Source organism: Lathamus discolor, chromosome 1 (assembly GCF_037157495.1).
Source record: "Lathamus discolor isolate bLatDis1 chromosome 1, bLatDis1.hap1, whole genome shotgun sequence".
In the NCBI taxonomy this organism is placed as follows: domain Eukaryota; kingdom Metazoa; phylum Chordata; class Aves; order Psittaciformes; family Psittacidae; genus Lathamus; species Lathamus discolor.
In genome coordinates this window covers 14812111-14836830 of record NC_088884.1, presented here as the reverse complement: position 1 = coordinate 14836830, position 24720 = coordinate 14812111, and the positions used below count along the sequence as shown (strand labels likewise).

The 24720-nt window shown below is 36.4% G+C and overlaps 1 protein-coding gene across 11 annotated transcripts in view; it reads left to right on the top strand.

Moving 5' to 3' along the window:
- The window catches only part of IMMP2L (inner mitochondrial membrane peptidase subunit 2), a 462983-nt gene that overhangs the window by 23248 nt on the left and 415015 nt on the right, over positions 1-24720 (top strand). The window contains exons 5-6 of one of the 11 annotated variants that reach the window (XR_010615938.1): positions 21630-21784; positions 22792-23760. The exons of 8 other annotated variants lie outside the window; for them this stretch is intronic. Coding sequence is in view for 2 of the 3 variants with exons in the window: in XM_065694632.1 (XP_065550704.1) it covers positions 11083-11155 (73 nt within the window). In the remaining variant the exon portion in view is untranslated. Of the gene's footprint in view, positions 1-11082; positions 11171-11969; positions 12168-21629; positions 21785-22791; positions 23761-24720 lie in introns of those variants that run through there. 2 more of the 11 variants (XM_065694721.1, XM_065694632.1) reach the window with 2 other exon arrangements.

Genomic DNA, 24720 nt, shown 5'->3' with positions numbered 1-24720 from the left:
ATCGAGGTTTGCATATTCCAATGTGAAGTTCTGTTACCTGCAGTAATATGAAAGCTTTAAAAGAAAAATATATGTAGGATGTTGTAATATGGTTCAGGAATGCTGAAAGCCTAGAATGCAGAAATTTTTAAGTAATAAAGCTTGGTAATTTTATTCATTTTTTATTTATTTATTTATTTTTAATCCTGGACATAAGCTATTAAAAAAATTAAATTGGTTCTGTAGCTTTTGAGTATGTAAAAGGATACCTAAATTCATTTTGCCCTTTAGTACAGTTAAGGCTGCTTTTATGTTGTGTACAATCTGGGAAGTACTGAACGTTTTATTATACTGATGTTTTATTATATGGGATATTTCATACTGTATGTTCTTGGACAAATTATAGTTTAAATAGTGCCACCGCTGACTTCATATCTTCTAGTAATAACTTCCCCAAAGCCAGTATAGTCAGTTGTATTATGAGCACCCATAAATATTAACTGCAGGATGTTACTTCTAGGAATCTTTCAATGAACTATACATATGCTGACAAAGTGAATTCGGCTTACCCATCAAAAATATTTATTTCCAATCTAATTGGTGAAGTTGGAAGAAAAACCATGGGTCTCGACCTGTGCTGAGCATATTGTGACATGAATATTTTTGCATCTAATAAGCAGAGTCTTGGTCTTGTTTTCTGGGTTGTGTTTTTTTTTTTTTTTTTTTTTTTTTTCCTGCAACCTGTTAGCAAAGACAAAAACAAGGGAATGGCAAATTACCAGGTTTAAAATGATAATTAACCTTATCATCACTGTATTTTCTAGGGAAATTATATTAGGCTGTATTCAGGAATGTAACATTATTTTTCTATGTGCAATCAGCTACAGCTGGAAAGTGCAACTGAACAAAGTTTAGCTGTAAATACATGCATATATGTTTGTTCAGCTGAGAGGGCACCTTACTGCTGTTGTCAACTGTCTTACCTGTTGATTAGCTGCAGAAAAGTGGAGTCACATTCTTCTCAGAGGTGCACAGCAAAGTGACAAGAGAGAGTGATCACGATTGCAGCAGGGGACATTCTGATCAGATACAAGTTAACAAAATTCAGAATTGGAATGGCTGATTCATTAGCCACATGGATTATGAAACCTCCATCCTTAGAGGTATTTAAAACTTGACTAGCAAAAGCCTGAGCATCCTGATCTACCTTTGCCACCAGAACCAGTTTTGTACCAGTTTTGGCCAGCACTTGAAGCAGATGACTCCCAGAGGTCCTTTCAACCTTAATTATTCTGTTTGTCTATATTAAATAGAATTTGAGCATTGGAACTTTTAAGATGAGGCATTACAGCTATACACTTCCAAAGTTAGAAGTCAACATTACCAGACAGTGTTTACAATATGCATTATGATGTTTTAAATTTGTTTTATAGCATGGAAGCAGAGTTTGTAAAATTCTCTTATTCTGTAGATGCAGTTGTGATATTTTTATTATAGCAGCTTCTAAAAGACCCAGTCATGTGCTGTGAGCCTGTTGTGTTAATAGCTGAATGTACAGAGAATGGTAAGATTGCATTTGGGTTTTATAACTAAAATGTAAATTCTGTAAAGGAGGAAACAACAGGTAGGTTCAGGCAGATGTGTGTGGTGAAGCAATTGGTGAGGTGAGTGGCAGCCTGCATGCAGACGGCTGAACACTGAGTCATGTTTGACATAGTTTAGTAAAGGGGAACTGCTTTGCAAATGTATGTGGAGAGCAGTTCCCAAGTGAGAAGAGGAGCCTGGAAAAGTACACAAGTAATTGTTTGCTCACTTGTTAATTTTTCTATTAAGTCTGACCAGATTCATTCATAAGGGACAGGGTCAACGTTTTGACTGTAAATCAGAGAAATGCATCAAGAATAAAATATAAAGGACACCTAAAATGAAGGCCAAAAAAAAAAAGAAAACTGAAAGCACAGAGAAGGGTTACCTGTAAATTTTAGTGTCATGGCTGAAATTTAATGACTTAATGTAGGAAGAATCTGTAAGAATCTTTTTCATTTATTTCATAAATTGAACTTAAATTTATTTGAACTTGACCTGTGTCCTCCACCAATATGGAGTAGAATGATCTAGCATCTCAGATTTTCTCTCATAGTGTGGCTGTCTTCATTTATGGCTGCCTTTATGAAACGTAAAAAAAGGAGCATATAAACAGAAATTTGGATTAGGGAAAAGGTAGAAGTAAAAAATTAGAATTATAGTTCACTTAAAACCATAATCCGTAGCATAATGCCGTTTAGGGTTTTGGTAATTAATAGTGTATGTCTTTTGGCAAAAAAGAGGTAGTTATCATAGGTAGTTTTGTCTTATGTGTTGTTATATGTTTGCTTTAAGGGTCAAATTAATGGCATTGTCAGAACAATAACTTTGATGTTTCAAGAACTAGGGCAACTGTAATGAGAGAAGTGTGGTCTTGCCATATAAAGGGAAGTATATTGTCAGTAAGCAAAAGATAATAGCATCCTGTACACCCAGAAGGCCTGCTATAATGTTTGTGTCTGCCTAAGATCCTCTTTGCCCTCAGAACAATCTATTTTTAAACTGGTGCTGAGTTTGACCTTAGTAAAGCGATACTGTTGGAAGATTTTTAAATGCCTGATCATGCACAGTGTGTTCCTCACGGACCTGTCGGACAGCGACAGGTTGGGTTTGTTGTTTGTGGTTTCTTTTTTTTTTTTCTATAGCAAATTTGAATTAGTTTGCACTTTCCCTGAGTTCAAAGGCTTTTCTGTTTAACATTAAAGGGTAAAACTTGATTACAAATTATATTCTGTGTACTTAATTGAAAATGGCTTAGCTGAATCCATGAGACAGAATTAGACTTAGCTTCATTGTTCTAAACAGCTTATGATGAGGTGGTTTGAGATTTCTGATTAAAATAGGAATAGCTTCCATATGAAACACTGACTTCGTTGTTAACTACATTTTCCTCACTCTGAGCTGTGCAATTTCTTTGTGAAACTTGTGAAGAATAGATTGTTCTAGGTCAATATAACTGCTACTTCATAGGAATAGCAGGGTACACCTTTGAGAATTGAACAAGGCTGTTGGTATAGTTGACGTATGTTTATTGTAACATATTTAAAATACCTTGTAAAACCAGGAAATTGTAAGAGCAATAATCTTTCAGGAACCTCTTGTGACCTTCTGTGATGATATTTGACCTTTATGTTATCCCAAGATATCCAGACTGTAATATTGAATGTTGAGTTTCTTAAATAAGTTGCCTTAAAACTTGCCACCCTTAATACATGAAAACTTACGGTTTCCTGTGCGGTAGAACTGCAGTACTACCACTTGATTGAGAGAAGGAGCACCTCATTCCATATATTTTAAAACTTACAATGATGGGAAGATGCAATGTTAGGATAAGTCCTCACTGGAATAATTTAATGATGTTGTAAAAATATGGGGGCTAATATTAAGTTAAACCTGATTTAGCAAAACGAAGGACCTCTGAATGTCCGAACCCAAATTTAGGGGAAAAGACATGCATCTTAATATCTGAAACTTTGTATGCTTCTTGGTTTAATAAGGGAAAATGCTGAGCATGTTCATGTAGAATATTTCCTCCTCTTTATTTCCCTTTTTGTCTATCCTTTTTGAGGCATTATTTCAGTGGTTACCTTTGAGAGAGTTTTGAGTAGTTGGCCTTGCAATTGTTTTATTTTGGTCAGTTTTCATTTGTAATCCTGTGGCCATTCTTGGTGTTGAAGAGATTATAGAGTATGTGCATACATAAAGTGGGCCGAGGTTTATCTGAGTCTTTATGGAGTGTAATAGTTTATTCTGTTTTGTGTTACCTCAGAACTGGAGAACTGGGGTCTGGGTCTTAGACCTGTGTCTCTCAATTTTTCTAAAATCTGGTACTATTTTTCCAGCTGTCTAATTCTAAATAGTTTCCATGTTTCTCCTTTATAACACTTAAAAGGTTGTTTTTGTGTGTGTGTATGTGTTGTTTTTAACGTATGTTTTAATCAGCTTTTACCTGTGGTAAGTGAACAGGTATAACATGTCTCTCTAGTCCATGTGTGAATGAAATGACACATTTGAAAATACTTAGAGCTTGCAAAGACTGTTGTGTTTAGGATTTCAGTGGTATAACTATATGCAAGGCAACTCAGCAGGGTTTTTTAGTTCACAGGATTTGCTAATGCAGCAGCAGTTAATCGCCAAGGGAAATTTAAATTTGAAGGGACTCTTCATGTCCTGATTTACAAAAGCCCTCTTGGGCTATTCTAGAAATTTCTGCTAGCATCTACATTTAGCTCTACTGTGTGACTTGTTTCAGCTCCCGTGTGCAGCTGTATACTGTTTGCTAAAGCTCATGAGGTATTACCTCTCAGCAACAAGTCCATTGTCTGGATGGTAGCAGCAGGCTAGCGAACGTGTGTCAGCCCCTGGTATTCAGACAAGATGTCCGGAACATTTGGACTTATTAGTACAAACCATTACTTCAGGCTAGAAATATTATTTTTCTCTTTGTCTCATACATGCAGTTAACATAGTGAACAAATAAACCGTGTCAGTACTGCCTTTGTCAAGAGCTGCATCTACATGTAGAGAAAAGTTGTACAATTTTAATCTTATCTCATGAAGAACCCTTTCTTTTTTAAAAAGCACTTTTAACACAACGGGTTTATGATTCTTGTATTCTTAGATTCCTGACAGGTCTCCCATCTGTTTTCTAAGAACAAACTGATTTTGGAAATTGCTATGGAAGTTTTATCCAAGTACAAAAGGTGAACAAATGTAGACTAGCATTAGTAGCTGTTATTCAAAATGATCTTTAAGTTATCAAGAAATTAGCCATACTAGGAATTCATTAACTGAATTATTAATGGATGTAAATTGGTGAGATTATAATAATAAAGTATCTATGGTATACATGCTGGCAAATAAGAGGTCTGCATAATATATTAATAATGCTTATTATGTGTATGTAATATTTGTAGACTAAATTCAGATTGCATAATCAATTTGGGAAATATTAATTCTGGGCACATAGAGTCCCATTTTGAAACACTGGCATGCAGCAGCAGAATGATTGCAGCATATTGCTCACACCAAAGTTTTAAAATGTGCGTGCTCTTTGTGAAAGTCAGTCATTTTCACCTTTCCTTGTGTGACTTGGAACAAGCCCTATAGTTGGTGCTGCTGAGAACCCAGCCTGTGGAATCCCTGTTGTAGAGAGTATGAGGTTCATATTGCCTGTGAGAAGGGAGATTGTAATCCCTGTCTTGCTGTTCCAGCCTACAGCCCAGATGATTACGCTCTACTTTTTCTCCTTAGGGTCCAAATCCAATATATATTTTAAAACAGTTCAAAAAATCAAAAGACTTAAAAAATAGCAAAAGGAGAAAATGTAAAATGCATTTATTTTACAGTTTATTATTAAAAAAAAGGCATTTACATTATTTTAATCTGTTGATTTATAGATGTTTATGGTCTATGTTCTATAGAAAATTTTTATATCCTAGAATGACAGTGTCGTGTTTGAAAGTAAAATCCCTGTTCGTTAGATTGCACAGAGTGGGCATGCAGCAGTAGAAGGTCTGCTGTAGAATGGTAAGCTTCCAGTCAGGTATGGGGATTATTCAGCATCTTAATAATGAAGAAATATATATGAGTTTTTTCTTTTTTTAATTTAAAAAAACATAATCATTCTCACTTGTGTATTTACAGGCAAATGAGATAATTTTCTGAATTTGTTTTCTGTCTTTGGATTGTTATATTCAGGAGCATATTAATAAATTGAGAATTTATAGCGTTGCAACCAATGTGATTCCAAGATTTGTGAAGAGGGATGCTAAAGAAGCATATTTAAGTTTGTCTCCAGTTAATTTTTTTTTGGTGCTTAGATTGCATCTGTATCCAGGGCCCTATGCAAACCCCAGATGGTGTGCTACTTGACAGTGAACTGCTTTTCAATCCTCCTCCATTTTAGTGTATAAGTCTTGCAGTGTCACTCATGCCATTTTCAACCAGTCCTAATAAACACATATGGAAATATCAGAGAGAAAACAGGAAAGATGAGAACTGCTATGATGCTGAAAAATAGATATTGATTGACATTTTGTGAGATTGTTCTGTTTGTGTTGATCCTAGCTGTGTTTTGGTGGAATCTCTTTTTAGTAGTGATTCTAGAGAAGGAGTTGTGACATTTTGGTTTGACTGCTAATTTGGTTTTGGTTTTATTTTATTATCGCAGACTTCAATAACTTCCTTAAATAAACAGGTTCCAATAATACTTTCCTTTGTCAGTGCTTGCAACAGACTAGTTCATCTGTTAAAGTTTGGGGAAATAAGCAAAGGTGTTTCTTCTCCTCATAGTATCTTTTAACTTCATTTTCCTCATTTGAAGATTCTCTAATGAAGCCTTAAGGATGAAGCCTCTAGGCTATTATTTTATTCTTACTTATATTTCTGATTTTGGAGAAGAGCATCAATATTCAAGAAATTCTACAGATTTTTTTGTTCCCTCAAGGGAGGTTTCTGCCTTAAACTTAGTCCAATTATCTCTATTGTTTTAATAGTTACCTATCATAAATCAAGCCTACTCACCAGAATTTCTGTCTAGTCAATGGAGAAAAATGAGCACTTCCAGAAATGAGTTTTTATCAATTATCCATAGACATTTAAAATATTTTAAATGATGGACCAAATAAAAGCCATGGATTTTAATTTAGATTAAAACGTATTTCTGTATGAATTTTCCACTGCTGTCCCTAAACTAGGTGACCAGATAGTAATGAAATTATTTGAATCATAATACAATTTTGAGGATAGTTTACATGCCATTTACTTATGTCCAGAAATAATATTCTCTATGTTCTATCTCAAATTTCAGGGTGACATATCTTACTCTTCACTGTATATATCTTGGAGGCTCCTTTTGTGAGATTATAGTAGGAGACCAATAAGGGTCTTCAATGTTGCAGTCACATTCTCATCCTGTTGTTAATCACTTACACTTGCAGGTAATGAAATAGTATTGGGGGTCTTTCTTACTGTTTTTGTATTTACATCAATATTTTTTTTTCTCTTCCTTTTTCTCTCTGTTAAACCACAAAGGAGAAAAAAAGGCCATAATTTAATGAATGACCCCTTTAGATCACTGATGCTGACAAAATGAAGCCTGAAAATTTTAAATTGGCTGGCTGCTGCTGTCCTAACAGAGCCCATTAAGTCACACAAGAGAGCATAACTTATTATGTAGTGAAACTGTGACTTTTTCATGGTTTCTTTGTAAACATGACAAAATTTATGGATGGCATTAGTGACACTAAGTTGACAGAATTAAAACCACTGTTTATGGATACAGTTCAGTAACTTGATTTAATTAGAGTCTCACCACATTGATCTAAGAGGATTTTCAAGCAGTATTTAATGACGAGGGTTTAAAAGAGAATGCTGAAGTTCTCACGGTGTTGAATTCAAATGAATATTTTTATTTAAATATATACATATTTAACTAAATACTTATTGTTTAGGCTCTTGAGCTTTGAAACAGAGTACAGTGTTTGTACAGGGGCTTTGACCACTCTACAATCCCAAACTTTGACTAATAATATACTGCATTAACACTGGGTGTATTAGTATAACAGATTGAGATTCAGCTCTTGTCAAATAGACGCATTAGAAGTGGGACATCAGAGTCCAAGCTTCATTGACACTTGATTTATAATGGGAACTTCCGACCTGTAGTTCCTTTATTGATACGTACATCCAAGATGGTATATGGAACAGTTTCAGAAGTGAGTGAGGTTATTGCAAAAATCAATTTTCTCTGAGCCTGTCAGAGCAGATAATGCCTTTTAGTTTCTTCTTCTTTCCTGGTCTTAGCCTGTTCCTTTCCTTTCTCAGGCTACCAGGCCCTGTTAATAACCAAACTGGCTGTAGATCTACTAAGCACTGTATTATAACTCTTTACTATTTGATAAGCTGTACAGAAAACAACAGGCAATAATAATCTCTTGAGATTTTTAAGATAAATCTTTTGGACATTCAAATAGGGTAGGCTATTGGAAAATCCAATATAGACCTATGAAGTGAGCATAAGAAATAATAAACTGAATACTAATTGATGCAAGTAAGTTGAAAAATACTTCATGAAATTACCGATAAATTTATGCAGATGTCAGTGTTACATAAGAGCTTGTGTTCCATTAAATATGGGAAATGGTTTTAAGGTCATTGGGTTGTATGTATCTTAAAAATACCTGACAGAAATTTTACTTGAAAAAACATTACCAAGAAATAACATTCATCATATAGAAAAAAGTTTGTGTTTCCTTTTATTCTGCACTAGAATGAGATTATAAAATTAAAGTAAAAATTCATAACACTTCTAAAACACAAAATAATTTTGATTCTTGTTAAGCATGGAAGGTATAAAAGGAACAGTACCTTCAACTAGGAACAAGTACATGAAAGCTGGCCAAGCTCCAGCTTATTGAAAGCCAAAGTAAATCCTGAAATTAAGTCCTTTGGTGAGGGCTGTGGTAGAAGCGTAGCTAGGAGATCTTTTAAACCACAGATGTATAGATCAAGTTACTAACACAGCAATTCACCAAATAAGATGGACAGCCTGAACTGGAATGTGAGGTTCAAAGTGCAATGAAATCTAAGGCTACTTGTTGGAAATCTCTTGACAAAGAAAACGTTTATTCCAGCATGTTATCAAAACTGGCACAAGTAGGTTGCAAGTGTTGCGTGGTTTCCCCATCTGTGGTCAATTCCACTTGTAGTTCCTCAGCACTGACAGCTGTTAGATATGCTTTTTTTCCATTAATATAATCTCTGAATCTGTCCAGCTTATTTTTTAAAACTAAACGAATTCTGGGACAGCTGATCCATAAACTGCTAAATATTACCCCTCTCTACAATTTGTACAATTTCCCATGGCAACAAACTGAAAAAATTATCATTTTTTTGTTTGTTTGTTTGTTTTTGTTGTTCTTCATGCAGGGAATATCACGAATCCATACATCTGAGTATTAGATTTCAAATTTGGATTTCAGATTTAGCCGAAAATTGTGCCAGTGTTGAGTATCTTGGTAGGATATGCAAACGTCTTTACGTAGGCTCCAGATTGGGATATGTGGGAGTCTGAGCACAGTCTTCAGAGCATCAGTTAGAATTGAAGAATTTCTCTAGATTCACTTTTCTCGAATATAAGAAATTGACAGTTATGTGAAGATCATGTATGTCTTGCTCAGATTTTGCCTTCATTTTCATAGATACTGCAGCAAAACAAAAATACTCAAAGGTGATCTTCAGTTTCTGTACTTTATGTACTGTATGAAGTATCCATACACCAGACATTGAGTTCTGACATTTTCTGTCTTCCATTATTGTTAACTCCAAGCTACATGGTTTGTATCTAGTATTAAATTTATGTCTTAGTGATGTCAAGATGTCTTTGAAGAAGTAGTTCTTGAAGAGGAAAATTAATGCCATGATAATTCTGCTTCATATCCATGATTACTTAGTGATGGTGCTCTTAGGAGAAGGTGTAATTATTTGATATTTAGTTATTTCTGCCGTATTTTATACTCTCAGTTTGTGTCTGGGAAGATTGTCATTGTGAAGTCTATGCACATACTTTCAAAATTAAACTTCACTCTTGTATTATGGTGAGAAACATGCCTGTAGCCAGATGTATTCCTTTTCTGTAGGTTTGTTTGTTTGGTTTTTAGTGTTTTCAAATTTTATAGCAAAACTTGAAAGTTTATTATGAATCCTGAAAAAAACCCCAAAAAACCTTTCCCCAAATGGCAGAACAGAAAACTCAAAGAACTCCCCTCCTGTGCTGCTGTTTTTAATTTTTCATACTAATGATTCATAATGTATCTAACAGTTTTATTTTTTATTTACAAAATCCTACTGTGTTACCTTTCTGCTGTGTGTTAAAAATAGTGGAAACAGCAATGGTTCATGGAGAGAAGCCATGCTGAAAATAGCATAAATCTGGTTCTATACTTTGCATCAAACAATAGATTTCATTTTTACAGGTTCCGGTTTAAATTTACAAATTCGCAACCTGTCAGATATTTTCCTTTTGCTAAGGAAAGAATGCCATAGAAATATTGAAGGCCACTCTACAGTAGGGACAAAGTTTAGGAGTCTGTTTTCTTTTGTGTGTGTGTTTTGGTTTTTTTTTTAAACTAAATATACCAAACTAACCAACACAGATGTGCTTAACTTGGTTGCTTTATATTTCAGTTATAAAAATAACCCAGCGAAGCTTCCTTCTATAAAAGGATTATTCTAAGGAACATTTGCTTTACAAAGAATAAAATATATTCTGTGTTACTAGACTTGACAGAAGACATGCAGTGTTCTATCCTGTATTTACAATGAGGTGATGCTCTTTCTCTGTTACTAGAATTCAGAGTTTATTTTCTTAGAATGATATAAAAAACTGTTCCTTAAGAGATTTCATCATACATTTTTAAAAAATATTTTCTTTTTACAATGCTTTTCGTACTAAAATAAATAATAGAATCTCTGAGGCATGATGGAAGATATCCTGGAAGAGCTTCTAGTGCAATGAAAATCCGGTGCAGTTTGGAGGGATTATATAGTAAAACAGGACTAATCTAAGAAAACACAGCTATAATATTGCTGAATGTTTTCACTTTAAGGCATTTTACAGGTTGCTGATGTAGCCAATAAATGGGCACATTCATCAAAACGCATAATTGAATTAAAAAAACCCCAACACACCAGTTTAAGCACATGTTATTCAGATTTCACGTGAAGGTGAAGAAATCCCTTAGGACATTTAAAATTTATGAGGAGTCTTGTGATTTCATTCATTATGTTGACAATATGCACAGCTTCTTTTGAAAATGGATTGGACCAAAAAAGGTGAACAGACGTGGTTGCAATAGCTCTTCCCATAGTGTGTGCTGAATTATGAGAGTTTCTTCTGGTTATACGTTACCCAGGAGGACTGTTTAATGTGATTGGTTATATAGATCTGCAAATTTTTAGCTGTGGGCTGGTATCCATATTGAGCCATAAATTTATAGTTGATGTATTGCTTTCCAGGCAGAACACTCACACTATGATAGAATTAAGGGAGAGGATTGATGTCCTGCTAAATAAGAACGTTTTGGTTTAAAGTATAATAAATGAAACTGAAATTTCCATATGAAGCAGGTATGTGTTGTAAATATTGCATGTAGAAAAAGAAACCTTTTAGAATTATAGATTTGCATATAGGTATAATACAAAAGATACCTTCTGAATGAATACAAAATCTATAATCTTCTTAACATTTGACTTTTGGTTGACAGAAACATTTCTGCTAATATATCTTGGTCTGCTGTGGCTACATACATCTGTATTCTGACAATATGCCATATTATCAGAATATACTTTCAGCTTGTTTTTAGCTTGTATTAAGTACTGAGGTGAATATTGAATGAATTAGTGCTCACATGCTCAAAGTATCTTAACAAAAAAACTTTATAAGAAAAAATAATAAATGATTAGGTGGTGATTACTTATAAGCTCTGTACCAGCAAGGGTCTTCATGAAATTTGGAAGGAGGCTGATTCACTAAGATGCAGAGCAAAATCTTTTATAAACTGAAGCAATTTTTTTCCCTAATCAACAGTTAAGCGGCTAAGTAAGTCTGCTTAATTTCACTTCCACCCTGTGAAAAGCAGCTGCTGTTCTAGCATTTTCATGATACCAATGGAACACAGAAATGAGGAAACAAGCTTCCTTTGCTGGCAGAATAAGGAAAACTTCACTGTGTTGTTTAGACTTAATTTATATTTGGAATTACATCCTGGTTCAGAATTAAAACAACCTCAATCTCCCTTCCCTACTTATTTTCCCCTTATTTCTCCCTTCTTTCCCCTGTGCAGTTATTTTCTCTCTTTATTTTTGTCTCCTCTTTCTCTGTGTTATTTTTTTTTTTTTTGTAGTGAAGAATGTGCTGTGTAAAGTTTAATGAACTTGGATCATTCCTCATCAGAGAGAGATTTATCCTGGAAGATTTCAAGCCACCTTTTTCCTTAAGAACTGTTTACTATTAACTTTTTCAGTTGACATGAAATAATATGTATCCTTCTTGAGGATAAAGGAAACATTTTTCAGTAAATATTATTTCCCAGTTGTAGTCTGATTTTGTGTCAAAGCTGTATTGCTGTCTAAAAGAAACATCCCATCCATCTAGTTTTTTTCCATGTGATTTTTTCATTTAGTTTGTTACTGTATTCATGTATAGCTGAAATTGTATATTTACTCTGAAGCAAAAGAACCAGTTGCCATCTTGCAGTGTTTTAGCTACTTGGTTAAAGCTAAATGCCCATATTTTTTCTAGCAAATGCTAGAAAATATGTGCCATGATTTGGATTTTCTGTTCTTGGGGAAGAATCTCCTTCATGATAGTATTTAAAATTATCAAGATACCTGTAGCAGCAGAACTCTATTAAACAGATTTTTAGGATGATAGCAGAAATAAATGTTTGTGAGTATAATGAATTTTCTGAAGATACTTAGTATCTTTAGGTCATAATAAGAAACATCTGTCTTCTGAAGAATGGCATAATTTTTTACAGTTTACTGTAGGGAATGTAGTTTTACGGAAATTCAGATGAGTTTTGTGCCGCACAGAAGTCAGCAAAGACTTCTGTCTGGGTGATAGCCAGGCTAAAACTGCATAGATTTGGGAGTATATGCTGAATACTTTAGATATTCAAATAACACAGAGCTGTCCAGTCTAACTGGGCACCATACACATACTCTACTCATCTGGTCCTCTTCATACTTTCCTGCTGCTGTGCTGACATTTTAAGCTTTTCCAGAGCATTTTTCTTGCCACACCATATAATTTGTTATGTATGATGGATGAGTTGGCTCTGGTCCATCGATCAGTGTTTGATGGGAAGATTTATAAAGGAGGACAGACACCATTATACAGTGGCTTAAATATGTTTCTAAGCACAGCATTTGGAGGAAGCCTACCTATTACATGTAGCTCCATTATTTCTTTCATCATGTGACACCTGTATAAGATGGCACTGACATGTCCACTACTGTTAAGTGAACCGGATTTAAAATGTCTCCAAGAATTTGAGCTTTGAGAAGGATGGAGGATTCAACTTCCATACTTTTACACTGAAAGGTTTGATGAACCTGGAAGAAATGTATTTCAGCTGGGAAACAATTGCAAGTATAGAAGTTCATAGTATCAAAGATCGTATGCAGTAACTTTTTCATTTCTATGGGAAATCAACATATCAAATAAAAAAATAAATTCTCTCTGTTGGAAAGGAATATCCACGTTGGTGAGATGTGAGGTGATGGTAGTCTTTTCTACTCTTATGCCAATTAGTCTTCAGAACTGTCAAGGAGTTCTTCAATTTTGCATATTACCTTTTATTTGGCAGTATCCTTATTTCTTGAAATAAACCCTACATAATAATACACTACCATATAATGCAGAGAGTAAGCAAGAGTGGAAAGTGCAACCACATTGCCGTTGATGTGAGTTGGTAGAATCAATGAGGGTTAAAAACCAGAAACCTTTAGAAATCAGCATGATATTAAGTGGTTATGCACTGCTACTAGAGTTGACATATTAACATAAAGGTATTCTATTCTACTTAAGTCCAGAATATGTCTTCTGGTGGTATATAGTTTTTGGGGGGATTTAATTTCAATCAGTAAAGCTTCTTCGGGAATGTCCACGTTTGGTAACATGGCCAGAACTTCCTATGGCCTGTAACTTGTGGGCTGAAAAGCTCATTGTACATAATTAAACCTACTCAAGATCAACAAATTAGATACTCTCTCACTTCCCTGTGGGGTCCACTCACTAGGCTTTCTTGAAACGCCCATCAGAATTTCAGAGAATTTGTACTAGCTCTCCTGCCTTATTTGTGGACATTTTACTCTGAAACCAATCTACTGTTTTTCGTCTTCCCCACAATAACCTTTGTATCTTGTAATCTAGGAAATCCACCTCCCTGTGATCCTGTCCAGCCAATCCACCCTATTTTCCTTCTCCTAATCACTTATCTGTTTTCAGCAGGGGATTCGATTTGTCTCCTTTTACCTTGCTAGCATTTTGTTTCTGTGGGCAGATAAATAATTATGTCCCTGTCACTTGAAGTGCAGAAAGAACCTTTCTCCTGTTTCTACTAGTTCCTTTCCTAAAGCATTTTCCTTTCCTGACAGCCTTGTTCTTTGTATCCTGACTGGTCTTTGTGCTAGCCTGTGAACCTGATCTGCCTGGTGTAGCTGCTGTAACGCATTGCTCAGGGCTTTCTTGTGCTCTCAATTTCCCACAGCAAGGGCATGCCTCAGGCCAACCCCAGCCTAGGATTAATGAGATGAACAGTGGAAGAACAAGTTGCAGTTCCTTGTCTTACTTGAATTCTGTACATTGGTTGAAAATCATTGCTCTCCTGGAAAAAAAAGAAAAAGTTTTTTTTTTTTTCTGGAACTTCTCATATCTTTCAACTGATCCTCACACATTTCATCCCCATTTACCGTTCTCTTCTGGAGCTGGAAGTAGTAGCATAAGGCTACTTTTGAGAAAACCTATTTTAAAAATAAAGGGTCACTAGAATCTTGATATATTAATGCAGTTTTTACTTTTATATTTTTTCTGCACTGGTATTTACTAACCCAGATTTAAAGTTTTAGGGCTATTAAAAGATTGTATTATCTCTGTTTATCATGACAGTAAACCCCCACCCCCCAAAACCCCCCAAAATAACCAACCAAAACCCGAACAAAAAGCTTTCTTAGTTCTGTTTTAGTCACCTTAGTTTGGAGTCATATAATACTTAACGTTAATTCTTTAATCTCTCAATTTTAGTTGTCTTCTGTATCAGTGTTTTTATCCTAGTTATGTTTTTTAAACATTTTCCAGAAATAGCATTTGCTTGAGATTGCTTGAGACTGGCTAAATTCAGCTCTAAATTCACAAGGCTTTCTTTTATTTCTGAGTATCTGTTTCCAGATTGGATCTTGCCTGAATCACCTCTAAGCATGTATGCAGTGCTGTGTCTGCTGGGTTTTTTGATGCACTGCTGTTTGCTTGCTAGATGTGATTTTTTTTTCTCCTTATTCTGAGTTGGCAGCTCTTGGATGTGTCACCTTCAGTTGTACATTGTTTTGCAAAGACTATGTGTGGCTCTACATCCCATGCGCTTCTTGTCTTATGCTGTTTCTAGCAGTATTTCCTTTGTGAGAGTTCTAAGTTTTTACTTTGTATTCTTCTTATCTTTTTTGTTCTCTTCTGTAGCCCAATTAAGTATAGTTGGGGGGGGTGGGGGGTAGGGGTGGGGAGGGGGGGTATTTTATCTTTTTTCCATTTGGGCATTATCTTTTTGTCCTGAGCGATTTTTTTGCAGTTTGCCATATCACATATCACTCTCTTCCAAGTGTGAAGTCATATCTTTCGTTAGTTCCTTGCCCCTTGCTCTCTACCCTGCAGCTTTGGATATTTGAACTGAATTAGTATCTGAGCTGTTATAATGAAATCTGCCAAGTGCCTTAATTGTAAATCTGACTTATTAGTTTAAAATGAATAAAAGATTCTTCAAGGAATTATTTCACTTTTTGCAGTTTCATTTGCAATCTTTCAAAAGTGTCTCTTTGGGGGCTTCAGTATTATTGCAGTTTCACTCCAGAGCTTATGCTTTCAATGTGTCTCTGGAAACTGCTTAAATTATCAGTAGGTACAGATTCAGCAAAAATGAAAAAGCAGTGAAATTTGGTATATTTTTTTTTACCTTCCAGCAGATTCCAGCTTTTCCCATATAGATGTCAGATACTTACCTGATCTTCTTCCTATGATTCATCAACATAACACTAGTTTCACTAATTTTGTTTTGTTAGTGGCCTTTAGTTCCCACAATACAATTTTTCCCTCTTATTTTAGGAGTCTGGCTTCCTTACTTTTCTGATAATCATAAAGTAATTCAGTACCTAACTATAGAGTTCTAGACTTTAAGCTTTGGAGCTTTGTGATTCAAACACCTGCTTAAAGCAGAACTAATATATCAGGTTGTGTAGAGACTTAACCATGTATTTTGAGTATCTCTAGTAATGAAGGTCACATAGTCTTGTGTGAGTTCCAGTTTGGTGTTGTGTAGCACCATGATGTATGTAAGGATTAAAAGAGCAGGTATTATTGAAGTTCAAGCCTGCTGTTTGAGAGTCTGTGGTATAGGGTGATCCCAATTTTCCCAGCTAGTTGCTCAAGAAGGATTGGTACATATTTCTGAAGATGCCTATGTTGATGTGATTCTAGAGAAAGTGACAGTAATTGTGGTGAAGTTGTAGGTCTGTATGTATGGCTGATAAAATGCAACTCTCCATGAATGAAACTGTCTGTATGGCCAGAACCTGGCCATTCTATAAAGCAAAAAAAAAACAATACCAAAAACCCAACCCAAAACATAGCTAATCTTTGGCATTAAATAAATCCTTTTTGGGTTTTTCTTTTTTTTGTGTGTGTGTCTTACTATAGTGTTAGATTTTTTCTTTAATTTCCTTGTTATAGTGGCTGTTTTGCTGTATTTGAACTAATGTATTCAAATATTTTAATGTTAACTGTGAATCTAATTTTCAGACTATCAGTCAGATGTTATATATTTGACCAAACAAATATTGGTGTTATGGAGAGATAAGGGTGTGGGATGGCAAAGACTCCATGATTTAAAAATATGCATGCAGTCTGGAAAAAAGTGGAGAATAGTAACTGAGTGGGGAAGCTTTGTACTTACGTCCTTGAGGAAGAAAGTGTTGTCCAGTGGTAAGTATGGACAGTTAATAAATGTTGTGTAGGAACTGAAAATAATTCCTGTCCACATTTCAAATATTTTTAGTACTGTCTGGAAATGAGGACTATCCATGAAGGCCAGAAGGCAATTGCCTACAAACTGTTCTTCGCTTTTTGAACTGTTTGCTACCTCAGGCCCTCTGATAAGATAGGAAAGTTGACAATATGTACTGTATTATCTTTTCATGGAATACTGATAACTTCTTGGATGTTGCTTCCAAAGGTACTTCATTTTACATGGATCAGATGTAAGCTGTTATGTTTTCATAACAAAAAAATTGGTTCTTGCCTGTGGCATTTAAATGAGAGTAGCTTTACAAGCGGGATTTTGAAGTTAAATGTTGAAACCTTTTTCTTTAAGGTTTCAGTAGTGACTACTTTGCTACTTTCTTCATGCAACTAGAAAATTTTGATTTTATTGTAAATTTTGAGTATATAGAATATTCCAAGATTTGAATGTATTATAATTGTATGAGTTCTTACGCTTGATTAGAACATGTTCAGTTTTCATATACATTTATACCTAAACCCTAATTTTGATAACTCCATCCCATTTTAACTCTCTGTTATTGATAAACCAAACTGACGTGCACAGTGTAACCTGCTTCTTCATGAAACAGTGGGAATCACTAAAAAAAGCTGTTTCTAAGATAACTTGTACTTACTACAGTAAATCCTAAGAAACAACAGGCAACTCTGTGCTTGGTTCATTTACAGAAGCCATTCAGTAAAGTGCTGCTCTGACATTTCATTGAAATCTAAGACAAGGAAGAGGGAAGTGCTGATATAATTAGATATTGAGCCTTTGTAGATGGGGCCTTCTGTCCCCAAAGACCTGATTACAGTTGCAAATTTTCTCTGTAGTGACTTGAAATGAGCTGTGCAAGCACATATGAGACCTACCATGCTATAGTTTCCACAAGATTTGCAAAATTTCCACAAGCTCTGAATGTCTCACCAGGTCAATAATGTAGTTGGATGAGCATATACTGCCAGGAATTTCTATTCCTTTTATATTTCCTGTTTTAAATATTAATCATGCTGCATGCAGATCTCTTTCATATATTCAGTTTTTCCTTGTTCGCTTATTACAGACATCTACCGTAAGATACTTACCAAGTTAGAGGAGGCAGTTCAAGAATATTTTTGCTTGCCTTTATAAAGCTTGGGCTCTCTAAATGAATTCTGAACTTCCCATGTTGCCTCCTGACAAATATTGTGCATAAGAAACTCGTATTATTGTAGGTCACTGAATTAATTTTTAAAATGCCAATTGACATGATTCCCTCAGGGAGTTGTAAGTTGCAGCCTTATATTAGGTTCCAGAACAAATGTGGAAATTCAGTGTTTTAGAAAGGAAAGCATTTGTAATACAGAAACAGCTTAACATGAGTCAGGTGATACTTTCCTAGCATTAAAATTCTAATAGATGGAAATGGACAGAGTTTCTAGAGATTTTTCACTGTCATTGCATATATAACTCTCAGGAGAAAATTGGTAAAATTGGTCCTTACTTCTGGCACCAAACTTCACAACTGTGGTTGATTGTTGTATTTTGCATAACCAAAACTGGGAGTTAGATTTCTCCCAGTATACTGGACACAGCTTATAGAATCATAGAATCATAGAATAGTTTGGGTTGGAAAGGACCTTACGATCGTCTAGTTCCAACACCCCTGCCATGGGCAGGGACACCTCACACAAAACCATGTCACCCAAGGCTTCATCCAACCTGGCCTTGAACACTGCTAGGGATGGAGCTCTCACAACCTCCCTGGGCAACTGATTTCCAGTACCTTAGTTCAGTCCAGACTCCTGCTAAATGCAGGAAGAGAAATAGCCAAAGATAAACTATCCAGAGCTATTCGTGTGAGTGATTTTTGATTTGAAAGATCTATGGGATGATACTGGGATCTTGTTGACATATGACATTTGGTCTTTTTCTGACAAATAGTCAAAAATAGAGCATTGTAGAGGAGAGGTGAGGCCCATAAAATACTTTTTGCTTAATTATAACACTGTCCAGTAGCAATGCTGCACTAAATGGCTTGTCAGCATGTCCTCTGCATTCCTGGTGTGCTGAACCTTATAAAAATTGTAATTTTTACTCTGTACAATTATGGAACATGATAATCAGTTTGTACGTCTGAAAGTAGGGTTGCCCTCTTTGGCCCACCCTCCATTATAGACACCCTCTAACATCATCTTGTCTACTTGAAAATTAAAATTGTTTTGGGACCAATACAGTGTTACCAGAATTAACAAATCACTTCCTGTGAAAATGCTGTGAGTTTCTACAAGCACAGTTGTATGCCAGCATATCATTCTCATCTTTTCTATATCAAACTTTTTTTCACTTGGCATAGCAGAGTGATTGTGACCTTCTGAAACTTTGTGATGTTCTTGAGGCATGATTCCTGAATTTGGAATCTTAACTTTAGTGACAGGAAATACACTAAGAAAGCAGATAAACTACTTTTAACTAGCTGGGATAAAACACTGGGTAATACATGATACAGGATAATTGTTTTGGCAGCAGGAAGGAAGACTTTGTACTACCTTGGGTCATTTTCCGTTCACATCCGTAATTTGTATGATTGTGTCCTTGGCTAAGTGGAGTTCCTTCTGGCATCCTCCAGTGAGAGGTTATGTTAATAATGCGACTTTCATTTTAATTTTACCTTTTTTTTTTGTCAAAGTTCATTCAATTTTTTTTCCAGAATTTGGTTTCATAGCTTTTTTCTGCATGTGAAGCTTTTAATGGAACCATAGCATGACGAGATATCATAAACTCTGCTGAACTTTAAAAGCTGTTATATATGTTTTTGGTTACATGGTTAATGATGGGTTAAAAACTAACACCAGCTGAGGGAAGAAGAGGTTAGAGGGGAATGCTTTCTTTGTATTATTCAGACTCAGAGTAAATTTACATGAAAATTTTATCAGCATTCTTGGTGCTGTGCCTTCTCTGAATGAATTCCCTACAGATGCAAATTTTTGGACTGACTTCTTTATCTTTCTTCTTTTGAGATACTGGCTTAAAAGGATGGATCTGCCTTTTATGTCTAGAGAATGATGCCTTGAGACTTGCCACTATTTCAGAGCCTGTCCAGCTATTGAAAGTAAAGAGCAATTCTGCAGACAGCTTTGACTTGTACTGGGGGTGAAGTCAAGGCCAAAGAATCTGGGAGAGCAGCCACTTCTTTGACCAACCTTTTTTCTATAGTTAGTGGAAATTGCTCAAAAATTATAGTTAGTGGAAATTGCTCAAAACACTTCAAAAGGAGCGTGACCAGCAGGTCGAAAGAGGTGATCCTGCACCTCTACTCTGCTCTTGTGAGACCTCACCTGGAGTATTGTGTGCAGTTCTGGTGTCCTCAACATAAAAAGGACATGGAACTGCTGGAACAAGTCCAGAGGAGGGCCACGAGGACGATCAGGGGACTGGAGCACCTCCTGTATGAAGATAGGCTGAGGAATTTGTGGCTGTTCAGCCTGGAGAAGAGAAGGCTGCTTGGAGACCTAATAGCAGCCTTCCAGTACCTGAAGGGGGCCTATAGGGATGCTGGGGAGGGACTCTTCATCAGGGACTGTAGTGATAGGAGAAGGGGTAACAGGTTAAAACTTAAACAGGGGAAGTTTAGATTGGATATATATATATGATTCTATGATTCTACTCTGAGCATAAGCCTGCTGATGTATAAGAAACCTAAAAGAGTTAGACATTTTGTTAGGGAAAATATTTATCTCTCTATATCTTCACTAATCTGGAAGAGGGATCATGGGATCACATCCTTGTTCATAGGGTTGGAAGGGACCCAGGAAGTCCAACCTTCTACTCAAAGCAGGGCCAGCTATGATGTCAGGCCAGGTTCTGCTGGGCTTTATTCAGGTCTTAAAAGACTTCTGAAGGTAGACTGTATAACCTCTTTTGGCAACCTCTTCCACTGCTTGCCTGTCCTTGCTGCAAAAAGGTTTCTCCTTATATCAAGTCTGAACCTTTTTCAGCTTATGCCTGTTGTCTTTTGTCTGAAGAGCCTGACTGAGTCTTCTTGATAAGCTTGTAGGTTATCAAGTGGGCATAGTGGCCTACTTGGGGTGCTCTCTTCTCCTGGCTGAGCAAGTTAATTTCCTTATCTTCTCCTTACAGGGCTAGTACACCAGCCCCTGCTCAGTTTGCTGGCCCTCTGCTGAACATGCTTCACTTTATCAATCTCTTTTCTTTTTCTGGGGGCTCAAAACTGGAGACAGAATTTTTAGATCCCCTGTCTGCAAGTGTATCAACTGACGCCCGCAATTTAGTCATCTGCAAAGTTGATGATGATGTACTCTGTCACCTGCAGGTCACTGATTAAGAAGTTGAACAGGATGGGATAGGTACCTGCAGTAATTCATTTGTTACTGGCCCCTAGTCAGAGTACCAGCCATTTTTCTTTTCAGTCTGTTTGATTTTCCACCCTTCCAGACTGCAGCATCCTCATATGAATATAAGAATATTGAAAGAGACAGTGCTTCTTGTGAGAAAAATTGCATGATCATTATTGACTTTCATGTTCTTATTCAGAGTTATAAAAATTTAAGCTAATAGTATTATAGTATGACTTGCAGGTATAATACAGCAGTTTACTATATTCTGCAGTGCAGTGCAATTAAAATAGCTCTCCTGTGTAGATGATGTTACAAGTCATTAACCTAAACACAGTAAAGTCAAATAGAGGATAAGCATTGCTCTGACTTGGAGATACTTGTGTTCCTTTTTTATTTTTTTTTTTTTTTCCCTTCATAGATCTTTGCTTAGATTTCCAAGTCTTAAAAGATTTTTAAGACTCATGTTTTCAGGACTGGATTCCTGCAGATGACCTGGCAAAATGCCAAACTGAGAAAATGTTTGTTCGAAATGAGGTTTAGATCAATAAAGAGGACTTGAAAGGCTGGGAACCGGTATGTACAGTAGTAATATGGTTACTGTCATTTGTTTTTCTAAATTGAGAACAGTGGTCTCTTCTACTTGAAAGCCAGTAATGATCTTTGCTGCTCTTAATGTGAGTAGAACGCTGGACTCCTTATATAAGGAGTGAATTAGTTGCATGGGGATTTTTTGAAGCACATAAGGAAGACAGAAGGAAATGACTGCATTAGGATGTATGTTTGCGTGATTGTTAGAAGTTTTATTGTTGTATTTTTGGTTTGTGGGTTTGGTTATTTTCTGTCTTCTGTAAGCCCCTTCAGATGGAACTACTGTAGGAGGCAATATGATTTCATGGCTTGATTGGTTCTGTTCTTTTTGGAGAAAATGCTGAGGACTACATTAGGAGAAGGTGTAGAATTCATTTCGTATAATGTGAAATCTGAAGGCTGACATTTTCAGCTCTAAGCATGATCAGCAAAACCTAGGAAAAAATCATTTGGCTTGATGTATTACCTACTGCATCACAAAAAAACTGTTCTTGTTTGCCAATGTAAGTGAAAAGGACTGTTACTTCAAGGCAGTGGTACATCGGGTACCTCTTACAATATTGCATAGCACCTGGGGTTCTCAGGATAAGGAATGTTAGTGGAAGTATTGGAAAATTAATTTGTATTACGAAAAAAAAACCCAAAGTGATTGTTTTCTTTCTTTAGGTCCCAGTATCATGAGGATGATGTGGGGCTCCTCTCTATTTCAGTAAATAACAGAAATTGAAAGTTCATATGTTTTGCCTCCTGTTTTGTTACAGGAGTGACACCAAAAGGGGAAAATGACTGTCTGCTCTAGGCAAGAAAATCCAAATGGGAAAACTAAATTGTTTTTGAGTGTAGTTAGCATGCATTAACAAGGGCCTAGAAGAAAACCTGAGGATTTGGGTCTTGATCTAACTTTTGATTGTATATGTCATATAGCTTTGAGAAGTGTTGTGCCGCTTCCAAATACACTTTATAACTAATAGTTGTTCTTTTCCTTTTTAAAGGCTTTTTCTGTATGTGTGTACTATTCATCAGAAAAAGAAATCTGACATATTCAGTCCTCTACGCTGTGTTCAGCTCTATCTTTTTGAGCCTTGGACATCTTCAAGGAGCTCAGTTTTTGTCATACTATTCCACTCAGATGTTTTCACCCAACAGCAAGAAAAAGTATCATGTGTGATATGTATGTTACATATGTATATATGTGTGATACATATATGTGTAAAAACTACTGATGATGTCATAATATTATGAAATGCTGTAAAATTGTCAATGCATTCCCTGTGTCCAACGGAGCTCATGCAACCAACTCCAAGACGGACCTGCTGCTGCAGGGGAACTGCAGCTTGTGGGAAGAGCTTATGTTGGAGAAGTTCATGGAGGACTATCTCCCACACTGGGACCCCATGCAGGAGCAGGGGAAGAGTGTGAGGAGTGCTCCCCTGAAGAGGAAGGAGTGGCAGAAATGTGTGATGGACTGACCACAGCCCACTGTTGATGCTGGTGGAGAGGAGGAAGAGAAAATTCAGGAGTGAAGTTGAGCCCAGGAAGAACGGAGGGGTGGGGAAACGGTGTTTTTAAGATTTGTTTTTATTTCTCATTATCCTACCCTGATTGGATTGGTGATAAATTAAACTTATTTCCCCAAGCTGAGTCTGTTTTGCCCATGACAGCAACAGGTGAGTGATCTCTCCCTGTCCTTATCTCAACCCACGAGCCTTTTGTTTATTTCCTCTCCCCTGTCCAACTGAGGAGGGGGGTGATAGAGTGGCTTTGGTGGGCATCTGGTATCCAGCTAGGGTTAACCTGCGACAGGTGTATTGTGACTGAGGGGTCTCATTGGTACAAAATTTCAGCCTTTTTTTCTCAAATGCCATACCTGACAGATTGGATTCAAGGTTATTGTCTGAGTTTAAACAATTTCTCAACAGCTGGTTGTTTCCACAGACTTAATAACATTTGCCTGAACATCTAGTTTTCCATATTTCAAAACAGAATCCTAGAATCATAGTATAGTTAGGGTTGGAAAGGACCTTAAGATCATCTAGTTACAAACCCCCTGCCATGGGCAGGGACACCTCACACTAACCCATGACACCCAAGGCTTTGTCCAACCTGGCCTTGAACACTGCTAGGGATGGAGCATTCACAACCTTCCTGGCCAACCCATTTAAGTGCCTCACCACCCTAACAGTAAAGAATTTCCTCCTTATATCGAATCTAAACTTCCCCTGTTTAAGTTTTAACTCATTACCCCTTGTCCTGTCACTACAGTCCCTAATGAAGAGTAGTTATGTTGTTTGGTTATAGGAGTAACTGTATTACTAATGCATGAAATATATGGAAATCTGAGGTCTCTGTTCATCAGTAAAATAGAACCAAATCAGGGTGATGATACTTACATTTCAAAATTATGAAAACAAGTTTAGGACTGATACGATATAGTAATCAATATTCCAGATCTAGTATGTGTCTATGAACCTGACCTGCTTGTAATTTTCGCTGAAATTTTAAAACCAAGTACATAGCCAGATTCTGTTTAGTGGCTGAATTACATATGTGTGAAATTACTGAATGGAATATCTACCTTTTAGGTACTGGAAGGCTGCTGTAAGGTCTCACTGGAGCCTTCTTTTTTTCAAGGCTGAACAAGCCCAACTCTCTCAGCCTGTCTTCATGAGAGAGGTGCTCCAGCCATCTTATCATATTCATTGCCCTTCTCTGGACTTGCTCAGGCAGGTCCATGTCCCTCGTGTATTGGGGGTCCCAGAGCCGATCGCAGCACTCCAGGTTAGGTCTCACAAGAGTGGAGTAGAGAGGGAGAATCGCCTCCCTTGACCTAGTCATGCTCCTTTTGATGAGGCCCAGCATACTAGCTGCAAGCATATGTTCCAGAGTCATGTTGAGCTTCTTGTCAGCCAGCATTCCCAAGT